Source organism: Dreissena polymorpha, chromosome 9 (assembly GCF_020536995.1).
Source record: "Dreissena polymorpha isolate Duluth1 chromosome 9, UMN_Dpol_1.0, whole genome shotgun sequence".
Lineage (NCBI taxonomy): Eukaryota > Metazoa > Mollusca > Bivalvia > Myida > Dreissenidae > Dreissena > Dreissena polymorpha.
The window spans coordinates 103,406,327-103,427,271 of NC_068363.1; the positions used below are offsets into that span (position 1 = coordinate 103,406,327).

General features: G+C 36.8%; 1 protein-coding gene and 1 long non-coding RNA gene across 2 annotated transcripts in view; one reads left to right on the forward strand and one right to left on the reverse strand.

Moving 5' to 3' along the window:
* The first annotated feature begins 597 nt into the window (after positions 1-597).
* Positions 598-20,945, forward strand: part of LOC127844579 (SUMO-activating enzyme subunit 2-like) — a 43,182-nt gene continuing 22,834 nt past the window's right edge. The window contains exons 1-8 of the mRNA XM_052374944.1: positions 598-748; positions 9,266-9,349; positions 13,085-13,220; positions 14,057-14,157; positions 14,840-14,961; positions 19,378-19,445; positions 20,005-20,129; positions 20,771-20,870. Of these exons, the coding sequence (XP_052230904.1) occupies positions 605-748; positions 9,266-9,349; positions 13,085-13,220; positions 14,057-14,157; positions 14,840-14,961; positions 19,378-19,445; positions 20,005-20,129; positions 20,771-20,870 (880 nt within the window). The 5' untranslated portion in view covers positions 598-604. The remainder of the gene's footprint in view (positions 749-9,265; positions 9,350-13,084; positions 13,221-14,056; positions 14,158-14,839; positions 14,962-19,377; positions 19,446-20,004; positions 20,130-20,770; positions 20,871-20,945) is intronic.
* Positions 3,112-4,623, reverse strand: LOC127844591 (uncharacterized). The gene is made up of 2 exons (XR_008032826.1): positions 4,187-4,623; positions 3,112-3,865 (listed from the first exon to the last, which is right to left on the reverse strand). It is a non-coding gene; the product is annotated as an uncharacterized LOC127844591 (long non-coding RNA).

A 20,945-nucleotide genomic window follows, 5' to 3' on the forward strand; every position in this document is an offset into this window, starting at 1 on the left:
GGCGTCAGAAAGCGCGTAAAACTTCACCGAATTCCCAGTTATAAAACGCTATTTCGTGTCAAATACACGGGTACGGGGGAATGTTTCGGTAATAATTTTGTTAATAACACGGGTAAATACCGGTGAAGTGTTAATTTATTGCAAATACCACAATTACACGTAATAACGGGTTCGATTTCGGTAAGCGCGCAAGCGTTTGAGAGTGTGTTTAATGTACCGATTTAACCGTTATAATAGCTGATGTTCTCTTTAATCGTATATTTTTTGCATTTGCAGAATAACTAAATGGCATCAACCCCTTTACAAGTGAAATATGGTGTTAAACAAATCCATAAAATCATCCGGAATATCGCGTAAATCTATATGCAGTCTATAGGCAAAGAAGCCATTTTGGTGTTAGCTTCTTGTCTAGGTTTTCTTCCCGCTGAGCCACGTGATTAAGTGGGCGGAGCGATCACTGATAAGGCGTCATGTCAATTAGCGGTAAGGAAATGATAGAATTATACTCGCATCAAGCAAAGGATGATACTTGACCGCCTCTACTGTAGGTTACGTGCCAATAGTTATATTGGTATAGTGGGGTGTGGGCTTGTACACTTAAAAAATGGCGGCGTCCATGGCCGGTGTTTTGGATGAAAATCTGAGAGAAAAAGTGATAAACAGCAAAATTCTTGTTGTAGGAGCTGGTGGAATCGGTTGTGAACTCCTCAAAAACCTTGTCCTCACAGGGTTTGTGAATATTGAAACGGTAAGTTTGGGTCATTCGCACAAAATATGAATGTTGCTATTTGTTTCTTTTCTTGTGTCAAACAAATAATGAAACTGAAAGTGACACCCTGTTCAACATGTGTTTTAAATACATGTACTGTTTCAGCAAACTAGTTTTGTTGTTGTTATGCACAGTGTTTTTTTTTGGACAGGTTTTCAAGAATTTCAGTATTGGGACTATTCCCCATTCATGCGTAAATGTTTGTAATAGTAACACTAACAGGGCCTTTTTTCAGCTTTTTGGGAAGATAGCCCATTGCTTTGAAATTGGGAATTTTATGGGCATTTTCAAGAAATTGGGAAAATAAATTGGGATTAAAACCAGTTTTTTTTCAACTTTTTGGGAAGATAGCCCATGGCTTTAGAATTGGGAATTTTATTGGCATTTTCATGAAATTGGGAAAATAAATTCATTAGCCTTTTTTTTCCACACGAAAAGTCCACTGATTAGGGAAATACTTAATTTGACATAACTCTTTAATATGATTATAGGTGCTACCTAATTTACGGGCAAAAGCTTTTTAAGTTTTTTTGATAACTATGTATTTTTAATAAATATATTGACATGATTGTGTTCAAAATATTATAATTGTTGCAATAATTAAGTAATGCATCCAAAAAAAAAATCAATCTTAAAACAAGTTACATGTTCCAAGCTTAAAGATCTAGCATCTCATATATTTTTTGTTTTCTAGCCACAGGAATTTATAGCTGGTTAGGTGTCTGTAGTATAGTGGATGGGGTGTCTGCTAACTGGCTTAGTCACTGGGAGGTCTCTGTATTAATCTCTTAAGTGGGAGCATTCTTTAGATAACCCTAAAGACATACTATGGCGTACCTTTTGCGTTGAAAGTCAAGAAGACCTACAAGTTAAAAAGAGAAATGTACGTCAAAGTACAATAATTGTACGTCGACATAAATATAAAATACACTTCGAAGTATATATTTGTACGTCAAAGTACACTTTGTACTTCGACATACATGTTTGTACTTCGACGTACACATTTTTTGAACAGCCAATCAAAACACTAGTCTCTTGAGCCGCTTTTCCTTCAGATTTATTCATAATAAATGTTTAAAATCTCTTTTTTAATTGAGGACAAAATGAATAAAAATATCAGAATGGCAAAAAAACAACGCATAGAAGTTTCAAGTATTTAATGCATTGAAATAGATTATATACAAATTTGAAGAAGATTCAATTGTTACCTTTTTAAAATTAAAATTATTCAGCATATTGTGAGTATTTATTGATCATGCGGGGCGGAGTATCAAGACCGTCCAGTGCATTACTGTGTAGGAAATTCCCAACGGTAACCAAACAGTTACCAAGCATTAACAGGATAAATAATGTATTATGACCTCTCCGTGGGTCGTATTTTGTGATAACCATAACTTGCATAAGTCAGAGGTTAATTCCGCCACGCCAGGTCAATAAATACGCACAATATCTATGAGTTAGCGGTCGATAGTCGCATAATATGGTATAAATTATAATAATAATAATGTTTAATAAATACGCACAATATCTTTGAGTAAGCGGTCGATAGTCGCATAATTTGGTATAAATAATAATAATACTTCAATGTCAGATATCTCTAAAAGCAACAGATGTAAGGTGTCTTCTGATTGGCTAACACTCAAGGGTCGGTGAAAACTGTACGTCGAAGTACATTTCTCGTTCTACCTAGTAGGTCTTGTAGACTTTCGACGTCATGGTACGTCGTATAGACACTAAGTACTGGTCCTACCCAGGAACCAGTTTGTTTCATCAAATGTCTCAATTCAACTTGACAGCTTGCTAAAGCAGTTGCATTAAGCATACAGTACATGTGATGTGTCAAATCAATTTTGATTGACAAATTTGACAGGATTTTTTTTAATCCAATAAGTTTTAGACTGCCAAATAACACACACTACGTATTGAAAGCCATACCTGGAGCTTTCGTCTGTATACCACTGACTTCATCAGAAGAATGATTTCTACTGTTGGGAAACGTTAACACCACTAATTGTCTTCTTATTTATTATCAATGTATAATTATGTGTAACAGCATAACAACATACTTGTTTCGCAATTAAAATATTTAATAAATACAGGTATCTTGCAGGTTTCTAATTTTCTTTCGCAAACTATTGTTGAATAGTTTAAATTGTGTCGCCACTAAAAAACTAGCCATTTTGTAGCAATTCTAAAATCACAGTCTAAACTGCATTCACTTAGCTTTACAGTTACAATTTGAATGCAAATATTAGAATGCATCATGTTATATCATCCATATTTTTTTATTTAAACATTCAAATAACACATAATACAGTACATATATAAAAAGATATGTGGTATTGAGTGGATATACAAAACACTTCACATCATTTATTTGCACATAAAATAATAGTTACAAAATAAGTAAAACTCATCAACCTACATTTCAAGAATATTTACGTATATGAAATTACAAAGTGGTGTTATTGTATTACCTTTTACAAAATTAACATTGCTGGTTTTGCACTAGCCATAAAACATTTATCATGGATTAGCAAGTAACAACCAATTTATTAATTACACAATAGAACGGAAATCATATTAATTGCATTATGCATTTACTAAACAAGCTATTTGCTACTGTTTAGAATTACACTATCTTACTAAAAATGATCACTGGTACTTAGTGCTTTTACATACTTGTGGTAAGTTTTGTATTACTAGTTTGACAATAATCGGCAGACACTTGTCGATATACAGACAAAATTTGCATGGAAACTTTTCATATTTTTTCAGCATAATTGCCTTCAAATTGTTAATTTAACAACCCTTTGACATTGTTTGCACATCTGATTTTATTATACCATAGCTGATTTTTGTTTATAGATAGACATATATAGACTTTTCAAAGTTCTATAAAAGTTCACACATGTTCCATCCAAGTAATCAATCAGAACCAATAAAGATCACCACAGATAATAACTGTGTGTATAGCTTGGAAATTTTGATAGTTCGGGAATCCCTCCTCTGTTGATTTCTGTAAACCAAAACTGTCAGTTTTGCTGGATATAATGGCTTGTATAATGCCCAGCTCTTGCCTTGGCAGAACAGCTTCTAAAAACGGAAAACCAACAAATATCTTAAAATTTGATCAATAATGCAGACAATTTATTAATGTCTTGTTTTTTGTTGATTTCGAATCTGGAAGATTTTTTACGTTAGATTGTGGTACGAAAATTCCAACGGTATCGGATTTCGTGGTTCTAGGCCTAAACTATTTATAGTGATATGTAACCTTTTGGGATATCGGTAAAGAGCGAGCAGACGAGGTGAAAATACTTTAAAAATTAAAGCTAAAAGACTAAAAAGTTAGATCTGAATATCTTAAAAATTTATGAATAAATGTGTTTCTGTTGGGTAACAACGACAACTTACCAGAATATTCCTCATGATCAAACGTAAAACTTCTTTCTGAGAGCGAATGGAAAATGCGTCACAAATTCTGATACATAAACAGTAGGGTGTCGTTATTGAAATACCGCGAGAATACTTGAAGAATAGAGATGCCAACTATAGTGTTTAAAGCAAATAACATTTTAACAAGCGTTTGTGATTTGTCAGGATAATAATAACAATAAGATATCGAAAAGATCAAAGCAAATAAATTCGACAGAAATCGGAGATTCGGCAATATATTAAAGACGGGTTATGTTCCCCTAAATTGTGTTCGGTGAAGACTGTTACTATATGTAGTGAACCAGTCTTCGGCTTATACCCACTAAAGAAGAGCATTCAGGGGAGATAATTGAGTAATGACCTAATTCTGGAACGGTTGCGAAGAAAAACAAATAATGCGAGAATATTTAGTGCGATTCGCTAAACAATTATGATGTCATTGATATAACTTTTTCTAAGGTATGTATTTACATGTGATTTAGCATATGTCAAAGTGTTTTTGATTTGTTCAAGTTCATAAATAGCATCGCGAAAATATATGTCGCGTGGCAAATTTTTTTGAGACGTATCCATATGTGGTATTCTTATGTAATTTTATGTCTAAATTTCCATATGTATCAACGGTCAACGCCCGCTTCGCGGGCTTTTGCCCGTATAATCATTCAAATTAAAAGAACAAAATCATGTTATACTTTGTTAGATGTAATTGAAATAAAATTGAGATAAAATACGCATTAGACACTTCTTTAAAAAAAAAAAGAAGCCACATTTTGGGAAAAAAGTATACTTTTTGGGATTGGGAACATAGCCCAATTTCGGCTATAAAATCGGGCCAAAAAAAACCCTGAAAACTACATGAATGAGTTCAGCATCTTTAATCACAAACACCTTCAAAGAGCGGGACACAAGGGAAGTAAACATTATTTTTAATGATACTTTGAATTTGAAAGTAAAAGTAGATAAGATTATCAGATTGGGTAAATTTTCCCCAACAACTCATCAGCGACCGAGGCCCCTTCGTTTCACAGTAAGCAATTTTGAGGATAAACGTTCAATCCTGAGAGCAGCAAGTATTAAAACTAAAAAATCATGAAAAATATTCAGGTATATATCTGACACCGACCTGACACCAGCCCAAAGAAAAATTTCTTTTGACCTAGCCATTAAAGGGCTCGACATTAACGGTAGTCTGACTGTCCGGGACAACCAAATTGTTGGTCCGGACAAGTAAATAAAGAATTTGCTAGTCCGACGGGACAAGTGGTCGTTATAATTTAATTACTTAGAAAAAAATGCCTTTAAATCCGTTATTTCTGTGGAGATACCACACAACTTTTTCAAGTATATTTTGTTTACGTTTAAACGACAAAGCGCGAGATATTCCGATAGTTCCATGTAATGCTACACCGCACTATTCACAAGGGAAGCAACCCTTAACATTTTTCTTTGTCAAGATAACAAAAATATTCTTCCTTGTAAAGAATATGCATTTTACGACACCGGTACACACTGATCTTACAGACAATCAACGTCATCTCTATGTATAGAATGATTTTACGTCATCATTCCCATTTGTGGTTTGTTTTCGTTAGTACAATGTTGTCTGCTTAAAAATGTCTAATCTGCTTTCCTTTGGTTTTTCGTCTTCAAAATCACAGGACCTTAAGGTATTGAAATGGCCTACAATTATGTTAACATGTATTTTGAACGATTAAAGTCTTAATGATTTGAGCATTTTGCATTATTTCATTATTTTGCAAAGTACTGAGCAGAATAAGATATAATGATCAGGACAAGTTGCTTTTTGGTCAGGACAAGTGGAATTTTGGTCTTACTTGTCCGATCGGACAAGTGGCTTCAAAAGTTAATGTCGAGCCCTGCATTAGAAAGGGCAGAATTGTCAAACTATCTGTTATATGAAACGGTGTGGCGACCATAAATATGTCCCCAACTGGCGTCCTTTTCTAGGAAATTGACTCTAATTTTTCAACATGCACATATGTTGAAAGTTGAATTTTCAGAATAAACATTCAATGAACAGTTTGAAATACATGTATTATTTAAACTATCTGATTTACTATCAGAAACCCCGATAAACGGAAGATCATCTGGAACAGTTAAAACATCGAAACTAGAACTTTCAACATATGTACGTTTTGTCTGGGATTCCTCAGGGTTCTATTCTTGGGCCAGCACTTTTCATCATCTTTATTAATGATTTGCCGGATGTGGTTGGCTGTTTATGTAAGATGTTTGCAGATGATTGAAAAATTTATAAGGGTATTGAATTGATTAATGAACAACAACAACTTCAGGCGGATATTGATCAACTTTGTAAATGGAGAAAGGACTGGTTGTTAAATTACAACATTAGCAAATGTAAAATTGTGTCATATGGAAATGAGAAACTTAATTTCAACTATACAATATTGGATGGTGATGGAAATGCTCAAAATCTAACCAGAGATGATTCTAAGAAGGACCTTGGTATACTCTTCACTAACAATTTGAATTTTGAGAGTCACATTAGTAGCACAGTTAATAAAGTCAACAGAATAATTGGACTAATCAGGAGAAAATTCACCCACAAAGACAAATCCTTGTTTTTGACACTATACAAGTCGCTCATTAGATCTCATATGGACTATGGGGACTTGGTTTACTATCCTCACACTAAGAAATGTAAACAAATAATTGAAAATGCACAGCGTAGGGCCACCAGATTAGTACCTGAAATACGTGAACTATCATATCAAGATTGTTTGGCTAATTAAATCTTCCTTCAATGGACTATCATCGTAAAAGATTCGACATGATTCAAGTATTTAAGATAATCCATAAAATTGATGATATTGATGCTGGAAATTTTTTGATTATGCTGAAAATAGTCGTACAAGAGGCCATTGTTTAAAACTTGCAAAACCGAAAGCACATAAGTCAGTTCGCCTCCATTCTTTTGGACACCGCACAGTCTCAGTTTGGAACAACTAACCACAAGACATTGTGACATGTGATATGGTAAATTCGTTCAAGTCTTGACTAGACAAATTTTGGAGGGATAAGCGTTTTGACGTATCAGAAGTGTATTAATTAAAGAAAGTTTATTAATATCTTGGGACAATTATAACAAACGTAATTCAGACTGGAGTGGAGACATTAAAATTAAAGAAGTCTAAAGGGATCAACTAGCTTTAAGAGCTATGAAAGTCCCTAGAAGACACAAGGTAGACACAAGGTAGGTAGATGATCAACAGTTTTCCACATAATAAGCTCACACAAAGTCTTCAGTCACATCAGGCACCATTTTATTAGGAGGCACTTCATCTTCTTCTGGAGAACTATTGCTTTCAACATGTTGAATATCAGTCAGCACTCTGCTTTCGGAAATCAACGATGACGATGCAAAAGAGTCATTTTTAATCATTACTATCATTAACATGGAAGGAGTTTCAATGGCAAGACTTGTACTTCGTGACAATGTTTGTTTATTTAATGACGCATGCTTAAAACAATCAACAGTTTTCGTTTTGCCATGAGGTTTTTGCTTAGGAATCTTTTTCAAGTAATTTTTCGAATTGCCCGACATCTTTGTTTTCTATTCAGCCGAATCACAAAACGCTTGAATTTCATCGCAAATATAATAAGCGCCTGAACAACACGGAGAATATCGTGCACACGAATAATGCAGACGTTATTCAAATCAAGGTATAGTCTAAAACCCGTACTTGACCGGGTCCGACTATGCTTTGTTAAATAGCGAAACAGTCGATGTCAGCATTTTTTTTCCCAATTGTGAATTTTTTAGTAAATTTTGGGAAAAAGTATACTTTTTGCGATTGGGAATATAGCCGAATTTCGGCTATAAAATCGGGCAAAAATAGGCCCTGAGTAATGCATACAACATGTACAATTTTTAATTAATGCTTCGAAACATTGAACGGATAGTATGTGCCTTTAATACAATACTTTACTAGATTTGAGCCATGAATCTTGTTATACAAACTTACTGCTACCATTTGGAACAATACTTAAAAAGACATTTATATTACAAGTGATCAATCTTATTTAAAGACATTTCTATTACAAGTGATCAGTCTTATTTAAAGACATTTCTATTACAAGTGATCAGTCTTATTTAAAGACATTTCTATTACAAGTGATCAGTCTTATTTAAAGACATTTCTGTTACAAGTGATCAGTCTTATTTAAAGACATTTCTGTTACAAGTGATCAATCTTATTTAAAGACATTTCTATTACAAGTGATCAATCTTATTTAAAGACATTTCTATTACAAGTGATCAATGTTAGCAGTGCAATTAAGATATAATCCCTTTTTATTGAACACTTACATTATGCTGTATATTAATCTGCAATCATTGGGTACTTGCATCCTCAAATAAAAATTGGCTTGACTTAAAAAAGTTTTGAAGTAAATTACTCGTTGCCAACGTAGAATAAGTATCTAGATATATGTATTATTCATAATATTGAATATAATCTTTAAACAATGAAGGAATTACATGGAAAAAAAAGTTGACATGATATTTGTTTCTTTTGGAATCTAAATGCAGAGTGTAATGTGTTACTTTCAAAACTTCCAAACAATATGAGAACAACTTCCCAAAATTAAGGCAAGGAAATTCAGTCTTTTAGTTTTCAACACTAAATGCATGCCCGATGATGCTCACTATAATAGCAACTGGCTTAAGACAATATCAGAATGAAGTTTATTTGGGATGATAACAAAAGCATTTAACTTTTTTAGTTGCACCACAGTCATAGTTGTCAATCATGGATATATTGCCATACATTTAGAGCCTACCATTTGTTGTTTAATGTGTCTTGTCTAATGTGGTTGCTGCATAAATAAAAAGACCATTTTTCATATCTTCTTTGAATATCCCCATATAGGCCCAAAGAATTTAATTGTAGCATATCATTTCAATAAATGTAACTTTTAAAATTATGATTACATAATTTTGAAACAGCTCTCTATGTTATCTGAATGCACATGCAGTCAATACTGCAGCTTCATGACTGAGATTTTGTATTTCAGATTGATTTGGATACCATAGATGTCAGCAACTTGAACAGACAGTTCTTATTCCGAAAAGAGCATGTTGGAAAATCAAAAGCACAGGTACTATAAATTTAAGCCTCCTTTTGGAAAAACTGGACTAAGTTCAATGAGTGCATGTATGTTAAATGTTGTCTAGATTAGCCTGTTCAGTAAGCACAGGCTAATCAGAGAAAACATTTTCTGCCATAACTCGAAATTTACTAAGCCAAGACTGCATAGGCTAAAATGGAGGGTGACACTTTCCACAAATGCATTAAGTCCCATTTTCTTAGAGTGAGGCTCAGTTTACATGGACACTCAAGTAATTTTCCTATTTGATATCAAGTTTTATGAATAATTTCCAGCAATCTCTTAGTTTTTTCCTTTATATGAACAGGCTAAGGCCTTTCATGACAATAAAATACTCCTGGGTCTGTAATCGTCAACCAATTCTTAGACTAAAAACAAACAATATTTGTGAAAATGTATTGGTCTTATAGTACATGTATAAAACCATTCAATGACATAAAATTGTACTCCCCGAAATACAATATTCTTTACTTATAACAATTTATTGAAAGATATATGCAACAAATGTAGCTTGTATCAGTGATTTTTTTCTACTAATTTTGAACGGGTCCGGTACCCATGCCATTGGGAATTTTTTGTGTCGTAAAACCACCAAATTGGGAAAAAAACAAGTTGAGAAATCTTCCAATTGGGAAAAATCAAGTTGTGAATTGTACCAATTGAAGAATGGTATTTTAATGACTTTGTTTAACTTTTGTCAGCTTTAAATGACACAGGAAAGCAACATAAACTTTTATTCACAGTCTTGCACAAACAACAACATGCTATCAGAACACAGATTATTACAGACAGAGTTCTGTTTTTATCTGCTTTAAATATATATCAAGAATGGCTCCTTTCTGGGCTGATGAGAGACCAGACACCCTCAGGCTGCATAGCCTTATCAGAGAACTAAGTGTGTCAACAGTTTTTGTTGCAGTGTACTGAGGGGAAGGAATGGCCGGTTGGACGAAACAGACCCCAAACTTTTAACGAAGCCAAAATCGCATAACAATTTGCTTTTGACTTTAATTTCTTTCTGTAATACTTCCTATTGTGACTCATGGCGAATATTGCATAAGAAAATTCAGACTGGTTTATATTTCGCAATAATATACATGTATTTGATGTACGAATAAAACGTTAAAGTGACATTATGGGCATCTAACAGTTCATAGGTGTCTATCGCAACCATTGTTTATTTTTGGTGTTTTTAATTCATATACACTTATATTTGTTAATGCAGCATCAACATACTAAAACAATATCCCGGAAAGAGAAAAATAATGCATTTGAATATCAACCGTACTTTTGTTTTGACAACTGACGACAGAAATGATTCCATTTATGGTGTGAATCTAAATTCAGTTTTAGTGCAGATTTGTTCATACAACACAAAGATACTGTTTTGTTTTACGGGTCATTTTGGCTGAGCGGACTGGGTGAGTCATGTAAGATCTCTAATAGAAAATAAACTTTTTAGCTCATCTTTAAAAAAAAAAAAAAGAGCTATTGTCATCACCTTGGCGTCGGCGTTGGCGTCGGGGTCCGGTTAAGTTTTGCGTTTAGGTCCACTTTTCTCAGAAAGTATCAATGCTATTGCATTCAAACTTGGTACACTTACTTACTATCATGAGGGGACTGGGCAGGCAAAGTTAGATAACTCTGGCGTGCATTTTGGTTGAATTATGTGCCCTTTTTATACTTAGAAAATTGAAAATTTTGGTTAAGTTTTGCGTTTAGGTCCACTTTTTTCAGAAAGTATCAATGCTATTGCATTCAAACTTGGTACACTTACTTACTATCATGAGGGGACTGGGCAGGCAAATTTAGATAACTCTGGCGTGCATTTTGACAGAATTATGTGCCCTTTTTATACTTAGAAAATTGAAAATTTTGGTTAAGTTTTGTGTTTAGGTCCATTTTATTCCTTAAGTATCAAAGCTATTGCTTTCATACTTGCAACACCTACTAACTATCATAAGGGGACTGTGCAGGCAAGGTTATGTAACTCTGACTGGCATTTTGACAGAATTATGTGCCCTTTTTATACTTAGAAAATTGAAAATTTGGTTAAGTTTTGTGTTTAGGTCCACTTTATTCCTACAGTATCAAAGCTATTGCTTTCATACTTGCAACACTTACTAACTATCATAAGGGGACTGTGCAGGCAAAGTTATGTAACTCTGACTGGCATTTGGACGGAATTATGGGCCTTTTATACTTAGAAAATTGAAAATTTGGTTAAGTTTTGTGTTTTGGTCCACTTCACCCCTAAAGTATCATAGATATTGCTTTCATACTTGGAACACTCGCAAACTATCATAAGGGTACAGAAAAAGACAAGTTGCATAACTCTGGATGTCATTTTTACGGAATTATGGCCCTTTTTTGACTTAGTAACTTTGAATATATGGTTAAATTTTGTGTTTCGATCCACTTTACTACTTAAGTATCAAGGCTATTGCTTTCAAACTTCAAATACTTCCATGCTATCATGAGGTTACTGTACCTGGCAAGTTGAATTTTACCTTGACCTTTGAATGACCTTGACTCTCAAGGTCAAATTATTAAATTTTGCAAAAATTGCGATAACTTCTTTATTTATGATTAGATTTGATTGATATTTTGACAAAACTACTGTTACCTGACATACCACAATAGACTCCACCCAAACCATCCCCCGTCCCCCCCCCCGCATCCCCCCCCCTATTTTTTTTTTTAAGATCATCTCACAAATGACCACCACACCCTCACACTATACCCCCCCACCCCCCAATTTTTTTTTTAAACGGTTAAAAAACACAACTTTTTATTTTTATTATTTTATGTTTGAAATACCGTCCAACCATCGCACCCAAGAATCCCCCCCCACCCCCCCTCCCCCCTAAATTTTTTTTTTTTAAAGATCATCTCACAAATTACCACCACACCCTCACACTATACCCCACCCACCTCACCCCCCCCCAATTTTTTTTTGAAACGGTTAAAAAACACAAATATTTATTTTTATTATTTTATGTTTGAAATACCGTCCAACCATCGCACCCAAGAATCCCCCCCCACCCCCCCCCCACCCCCCCCCCCCCCCCGATTTTTTATTTTAATTTTGCATTTTTTTCGCATTTTTGGAAGATAATGTAATAAATGTCCACACACCCACACTATACACCCCTCTTCACTGCACCCCTCCCTCCTTTGTGATTGAAATTGAGAGTCCCTTCACCTTTAAAAAGAAGATAGATGAGCGGTCTGCACCCGCAAGGCGGTGCTCTTGTTATAAACAACTGGTAGCAAGATGAGTTGCAGTTGGTCAGTAACCGGATTTTAACTAACTATTTTGACCTGTTAATTCTTTTGAGCTCAATTCAACAGTGAAAAATGCCCATAATATCAATTTAAATGTTTAAACCAGTCAATGATTGAGAAGTCAAATCGGCCGCAAGTTAAAACGGTCTCCAAATACGTCAAGCTGGCGTTTTGGGGGAGTGTTTACTCGTTTTTGATCAGGATTTTTTGTATTTTTTTCGGAAATTTAGACGGGTCCGGTTCATTTTGGGAACGGGTCCGTAGGTCATTGGGAATGGGTCCGTTCACTGGACCCGTCCAAAGAAGGAAAAAAATCACTGCTTGTATATTCACAAGCACTGAAGGTATATTCTTGGTTCAAAGTATTTTCTTTATTCTTGAGTCTATGAATTAGTCGCTGAATATGGACCATTGTTACATTTTCGTTTGAATTCCTAGGTTGCTAAGGACAGTGCTCTCCAGTTCAATCCAGATGCCAGTATTAGGGCTTACCATGACAGCATCACCAGTCCCGACTATGATCTGGAGTTCTTCAGGAAATTTGACATTGTTATGAATGCACTGGATAACAGAGGTATGTCTTGTTCATCATTGATATAGCACAGCTGAAGTAAATTTGCCATGTGCCACTGCAATATGTGTTGTGATATAATTGACATAAAGGATGCTTGTTTTTTTTAATGTGTGTTCATAAATTCTTAATGCTTTGGTTTTTGTAGGAGATTGACCATGTAGTAATCTTGATTCTTTCTGTGTGATGATTGTCTAAAGTGACTTTATAAAGTGCAGCATAATGGCACTTGAGTTTTTCCCATCCTCATTCCAGCATTTACTAGTTAACACCCGATGTGATAAATGTTGGTGTATTCAGCAATCTTGATAGAGCAGAAGCATGCAATATAGTGATGGCATTTTGCTAATTTTTATGATGTTATTTTATGTTTAAGTTTTGATTTCAGCCATTTTCTTTCGTTTGCGTACACAACGAAGACAGTATATGTGATATAATAAATAAATTACCAGATAAGTGTTGAAAACTAAAGTTTATTTCCTTGGCACAAAAATTAAACCAGTTGCCAGGGCAAGTGGTTTAAATTTTCTAAGCCACACAGCATAAACTTAGCATTATTAAATTCTAACCTAGTTCCTTCTGTATCAAACGATGCTCTTTTATGTAACCGTTCCGACTCCTCGTTTTGTCTAACAGCAAGTCTGGTGTGCACTTAATTTTTGATATAAACAGTACAAAATATTTCAGCCTATATCTAAGAAAACTGGGATTATTTGTTTGGATATGTTTTGCCCCTGATTTTAAGTCTGCACAGGCTATGTTGGCAAATGCCTAGCTCAAATGATCTGTCAAAGATCTTACTTGTTTCACCATATATCCCAATGATATGTATGTTTCAGCTGCCCGTAACCATGTGAACCGTATGTGTCTGGCAGCTGACAGGCCCCTAATTGAGAGTGGGACTGCAGGCTATCTAGGTCAGGTGTCAGTCATCAAGAAAGTGAGTAGGGCTGAATGTTCGACAAATGCTGTCCCATTTTTATAACACCTAAGACAATGGCTGGGATTGGAGATTTTTGCCAATGCTAAAAATATTAACAGGGCATTAGTTTGATCAAAAGTTGGACTGGTCATTGGGCTGCAGGGCTTGAACAAGCCTTTACACGTGCTTAACATGTGTTGGGTCTTGAAAAGTTCTTAAATTATGGAAAACCTTGAAAAAACAGTACTTATGTTCTGTATTAACTCCTTGTAAATTGTGTGATTTAAATAAATATTATTGAATTAAGAATAGCCATAATAATTTTCATTTATTAAAGTTTGCTATAATAATTTGTGTGGAGACAAGAATTATATTTCCTAAAGGAGGCAGTTGTTCATATGATCATATCAGTTTAAATACATTTTATTATAATTTTTAAAATGTCAGTATTTTTTGTGGTGGCTATGTACAGTGGTATCAAGGTTAATGTGTTTGACTTGCAATGCATTTGACTCTATTGCATTTACATGTAAACTCAATATTGAAAATTTTAAGTTCCAGACACATCATCAGGAGAGAAATCCAAGTTAACTATTGATTGTATTTTATTTAAGGCAAGTGCTCAATTATGTATTCAAGATTATGTATTCAAGACTAGCTTCTTCTCCAATAAAAAAAAGTAAGACCTATGTTCCTGCAGGGTCTGACAGAGTGTTATGAGTGCATACCCAAGCCTCCACAGAAGACTTTCCCAGGCTGCACCATTAGGAACACACCCTCTGAGCCCATCCACTGTGTAGTCTGGGCTAAACACCTATTCAAGTAAGTCAGGCCCATCCACTGTGTAGTCTGGGCTAAACACCTATTCAAGTAAGTCAGGACCATCCACTGTGAAGTCTGGGCTAAACACCTCTTCAAGTAAGTCAGGCCCATCCACTGTGTAGTCTGGGATCAACTCCTCTTCAAGTAAGTCATGCCCATCTACTGTGTAGTCTGGGCTAAACACCTCTTCAAGTAAGTCAGGCCCATCCACTGTGTAGTCTGGGCTAAACACTTCTTCAAGTAAGTCAGGCCCATCCACTGTGTAGTCTGGGCTAAACACCTCTTCAAGTAAGTCAGGCCCATCCACTGTGTAGTCTGGGCTAAACACCTCTTCAAGTAAGTCAGGGCCATCCACTGTGTAGTCTGGGCTAAACGCCTCTTCAAGTAAGTCAGGCCCATCCACTGTGTAGTCTGGGCTGAACACCTCTTCAAGTAAGTCAGGACCATCTACTGTGTAGTCTGGGATAAACACCTCTTCAAGTAAGTCAGGCCCATCCACTGTGTAGTCTGGGCTAAACACCTCTTCAAGTAATACAGGCCCATCCACTGTGTAGTCTGGTCAAAATGCCTCTTCAAGTAAGTCAGGCCCATCCACAGTTTAGTCTGGGCTAAACACCTCTTTAAGTAAGTCGGGCCCATCCACTGTAGTCTGGGCTAAACACCTCTTCAAATAAGTCAGGGCCATCCACTGTGTAGTCTGGGCTAAACACCACGCCAAGTAAGTAAGGCCCATCTACTGTGTAGTCTGGGCTAAACACCTCTTCAAGTAAGTCAGGCCCATCCACTGTGTAGTCTGGGCTAAACACCTCTTCAAGTAAGTCAGGGCCATCCACAGTGTAGTCTGGGCTAAACACCACGCCAAGTAAGTAAGGCCCATCTACTGTGTAGTCTGGGCTAAACACCTCTTGAAGTTAGTCAGGCCCATCCACTGTGTAGTCTGGGCTAAACAGCTCTTCAAGTAAGTCAGGCCCATCCACTGTGTTGTCTGGGCTAAACACCTCTTCAAGTAAGTCAGGCCCATCCACTGTGTAGTCTGGGCTAAACACCTCTTCAAGTAAGTCAGGCCCATCCACTGTGTAGTCTGGGCTAAACACCTCTTCAAGTAAGTCAGGCCCATCCACTGTGTAGTCTGGGCTGAACACCTCTTCAAGAAAGTAAGGCCCATCCACTGTGTAGTCTGGGCTAAACACCTCTTCGAGTAAGTCAGGCCCATCCACTGTGTAGTCTGTGCTAAACACCTCTTCAAGTAAGTCAGGACCATCCACTGTGTAGTCTGGGCTAAACACCTCTTCAAGTAAGTCAGGGCCATCCACTGTAGTCTGGGCTAAACACCTCTTCAAGTAAGTCAGGCTCATCCACTGTGTAGTCTGGGCTAAGCACCTCTTCAAGTAAGTCAGGCTCATCCACTGTGTAGTCTGGGCTACACTTTACGTAAGTCAGGGCCATCCACTGTGTAGTCTAGGCTAAACACCTCTTCAGGTAAGTCAGGCCCATCCACTGTGTAGTCTGGGCTAAACACCTCTTCAAGTAAGTAAGGCCCATCCACTGTGTAGTCTGGGCTAAACACCTCTTCAAGTAAGTCAGGCCCATCCACTGTGTAGTCTGGGCTAAACAGCTCTTCAAGTAAGTCAGGGCCATCCACTGTGTTGTCTGGGCTAAACACCTCTTCAAGTAAGACCCATATACTGTGTAGCCTGGGCTAAACACCTGTGCAAGTAAATCAAGCCCATCCACTGTGTAGTCTGGGCTAAACACCTCTTCAAGTAAGTCAGGCCCATCTACTGTGTAGTCTGGGCTAAACACCTCTTCAAGTAAGTTATGCCCATCCACTGTGTAGTCTGGGCAAAACACCTCTTGAAGTTAGTCAGGCCTATCCTAAGTGTAGTCTGGGCTAAATGCCTCATCAAGTAAGTCAGGCCCATTCACAGTGTAGTCTGGGCTTAACAACTCTTCAAGTAAGCCAGGCCAATCCACTGTAGTCTGGGCTAAACACCTCTTCAAGTAAGTCAGGCCAATCCACTGTAGTCTGGGCTAATCACCTCTTCAAGTAAGTCAGGACCATCTACTGTGTGGTCTGGGCAAAACACCTCTATAAGTAAGTCAGGCCCATCCACCGTAGTCTTGGCTAAATACCTCTTCAAGTAAGTCAGGACCATCTACTTTGTAGTCTGGGCAAAACACCTCTATAAGTAAGTCAGGCCCATCCACCATAGTCTTGGCTAAATACCTCTTCAAGTAAGTCAGGTTCATCTACTGTGTAGTCTGGGCTAAACTCCTCTTCAAGTAAGTCAGGCCCATCTACTGTGTAGTCTGGGCTAAACAGCTCTTCAAGTAAGTCAGGCCCATCCACTGTGTAGTCTGGGCTTAACAGCTCTTCAGGTAAGTCAGGCTCATCCATTGTGAAGTCAGGGCTAAACACCTATTCGAGTAAGTCAGGCCATTCCACTATGTAGTCTAGGCTAAACATCTATTCAATTAAGTAAGGCCAATCCACTGTTGTCTGGGCTAAACAGCTCTTTAGGTAAGTCAGGCCCATCCACTGTGTAGTCTGGGCTAAACACCTCGTCAAGTAAGTCAGGCCCATCCACTTTAGTCTGGGCTAAACATCTCTTCAAGTAAGTCAGGAACATTCACTGTGTAGTCTGGGCTAAACACCTCTTCGAGAAAGTCAGGCCCATCCACTGTAGTCTGGGCTAAACACCTCTTCAAATAAGTCAGGGCCATCCACTATGAATTCTGGGCTAAACACCTCTATAAGTTGGTCAGGCCTATCCTAAGTGTAGTCTGGGCTAAACACCTCTTCAAGTAAGTCAGGCCCATCCACTGTGAAGTCTGGGCTAAACACCTCTTCAAATACGTCAGGGCCATCCACTGTGTAGTCTGGGCTAAACAACTCTTCAAATACGTCAGGGACATCCACTGTGTAGTCTGGGCTAAACACCTCTTCAAGTAAGTCATGCCCATCTACTGTTTAGTCGGGGCTTTACACCTCTTCAAGTAAGTCATGCCCATCTACTGCTTTGTTTGGGCTAAACACTTCTTCAAGTAAATCAGGCCCATCCAGTGTGAAGTTTGGGCTAAACACCTCTTTAAGTAAGTCTGTACTCTTAGTAAGTTTTTAATAAAGCAGATGATTTCCAGTAGAAGGTATTTTTTACTATGTCTGATATAGTAAGGGAGGAATATGAGCCGTGTCATATGAAAATGGGCCTTATGTTATTTGCAACCAGCAAAGCTCAAAGGGACCTTTTTTACGTTTGGGTTAATTGACAAAATTTTAAAAATGTGTTTCAGATTTGCAAATGTTCGTTGTAGTTATGATATTTGTAAGAAAGATGTAATACTGAACATAATGCCATGCTCTAAAATATCCATAATATGCATCTTTTGACGATTTAAAAACGTGAAAATTATAAAGTGTTGCAATGCGTAACAATTGATTAATTTGGAGAGTTCTGTTGTTGTCGTTGTATTTTGTTACACTAAGAGGATTGCTTTTAAAAAGTATATATATATCATTCATTGTATGAGCACGGATGGACGAGTGGCCTAAGCGATAGACTTTTACTCCAGGGGTTAGTGGTATGAGTCCAGTTGAGAGTTACTTTTTTTTTCTTTAATAATATTCTTTTTTTTTACTGGAGCTTTTTAGATCCAATGTCTACATTTATCAATATAAAACATTCAATGACAAACTTTAATACTCTCCAAAATCTGTGAAAAGGTCTCTTTAAGCCCAGTCTACACAATCTCGCATTCTGGTCAGGATTTATGCTGTCTGCTATATAGTTACGCAAGGTATTATGGTCTCATTAGTGGACTGGGTAGCTCCTTACCAGACAACAAAGATGCAGAAGCTGGGCTGTAGGTATGCATAAGGCCCATTTGTGCATTTTGCGCTCATATTTGATTTGTTTTGTGGCATTTTAAGGAATTCAGAGTTAGTAGATGGAGAGTTCAGCTTACTGATACATATAAGTAAATTATAGTCAGACATATTATCTGATTAGATCAGAGACAGGACAGAAGTGTTTGTCAGACATTTTTTGGCAGATTTGTCTGCATGTCTGACAGTTTTCACTTCGATGGCATTGTGATATACATGGGTTAAATGTTTGTTTAGCAGCATTATATTTGAATGGAGCTCATGGCATTGTCACACCTAGTTTGCAGGGCTTTATTCTCATCTTAGTGAAGTGGCCTTGGCCCACACATTTTGTGAAAAAACTGTTCAAAATTGTGAAAGAAAAAGTTGCTAACTGTTAAAAACTATGAAAAAAGGAGTCACAAACTTTTTAATCTTGTAAAAAATTTGAGTCTTGAACTACTTAAATTTGGTAATAATAGAGTTGCAAACTTCTCAAAGTAAAAAAAAGTCTGGATTGTAACCCTGCAAATTGTCCTTCTTTGTTTCAGTCAGCTGTTTGGGGAAGAAGATCCGGACCAGGATGTATCACCAGACACTGCAGACCCTGAACTCACAGGTCACCATAGCAACTGTGTAGCAACTATGTACCATAGCAACTGTGGAACCATAGAAATCATAGTACCCTAGCATCTGTAGAACAATTGAAACTGTAGAACCATAACAACTGTAGAAACATAATAATTATGCTATCATAGCAACTGTAGAATCTTAGCAACAATGCTACCATAGAAACTATAGAACCATAGCAACCATACTACAATACCAGCTATAGAACCACAACTTAGTTCCTTAGTAGCTGTAGTACCAAAGAAATCTTAGTGCCATACCCACAGTAGAACCAAAGCAACAATTATACCATAGCAACTGGAGTATCTTAGAAAACATAGTACAGTGGGTTTTTTGTTTGATTTCTAGGCCTGTATATAGATAGAGTCGTGATGGAAAAAAGTATATATTTTTCCCAATGGGACCTAAAAATTCCCATATGAAGGTGACCCCAACATTTTTTTTTAGATCTCAACATTTAGTTCCCATCAAGCTCTTTAAGTTGAACCTTGGTACATATAATTGTGAAAACATTTTTGTTATGCAAGGCTCATGTGAATATTCTGTAGCTGATGCCGGTCAGAAGGCCCTGGAGACAACATCAGCGCCGGAAGGGAATGGCGGACTGAAGAGGGTCTCTACACGAGCCTGGGTGGAGGGCATCCAATATGAACCCCAGAAACTGTTCAACAAAGTAAGTATGGCAGCTGATCTGGGTTACTTTTACTACCTTTCATGAGTTGTCAGAGATCCTACGTTTCAGATATTACTGTTTTTTGTGAAATTTAGAACCATGTAAACAATATTAGTATAGGTATTTAATGATGACTATATTTATTTTCTCTTTGGTACACATACCAGCAACTGTAAGCACCAAATCAAGTACATTATTAATAGGTAAATAATGATGTATATGTGTATTTTCTCTTTGGTACATATACCAGCAACTGTCAGCACCAAAATAATTTACAGAATTACAAACCTTTTTCCACTGCATGCATATTTAACAGTTTTCGGGTATATTGTACTACAGCAGTCAGTTAATTAAATCCGACTTTTGCTGGTCAATCTAAGGTGATAGCTGTCTACACAGGCTAATCAGGGGCGACACTTTCCACTTTTATGGCATAAAAAAAAGGAAATTTCTTCTTAACCAAAATCCAGTCTAGGCGGGAACTGTTGTCCCAGATTAGCCTGTGAAAACTGCACAGGCTAATCTGGTACGACAGTGAACTCAAATGCATTAAGCCCAATTTTCCCAGAACAAGACTTATATTGTGATCAATCTATGTACAATTAGCTATATGTTGTTAAGTGACACCTGGTTGATTTCAGATGTTCCGAGACGACATCAAGTACCTGCTATCCATGGAAACACTCTGGAAAAAGAGACGACCTCCAACCCCTCTTGACTGGGACAAGCTGCCTAACACAGGTATAGCATCTGTGTTCTAGTGCAGACATACTTCTATTAAGATAAGTCTTGCTTCTGAAAATGGGCTTAATGCAT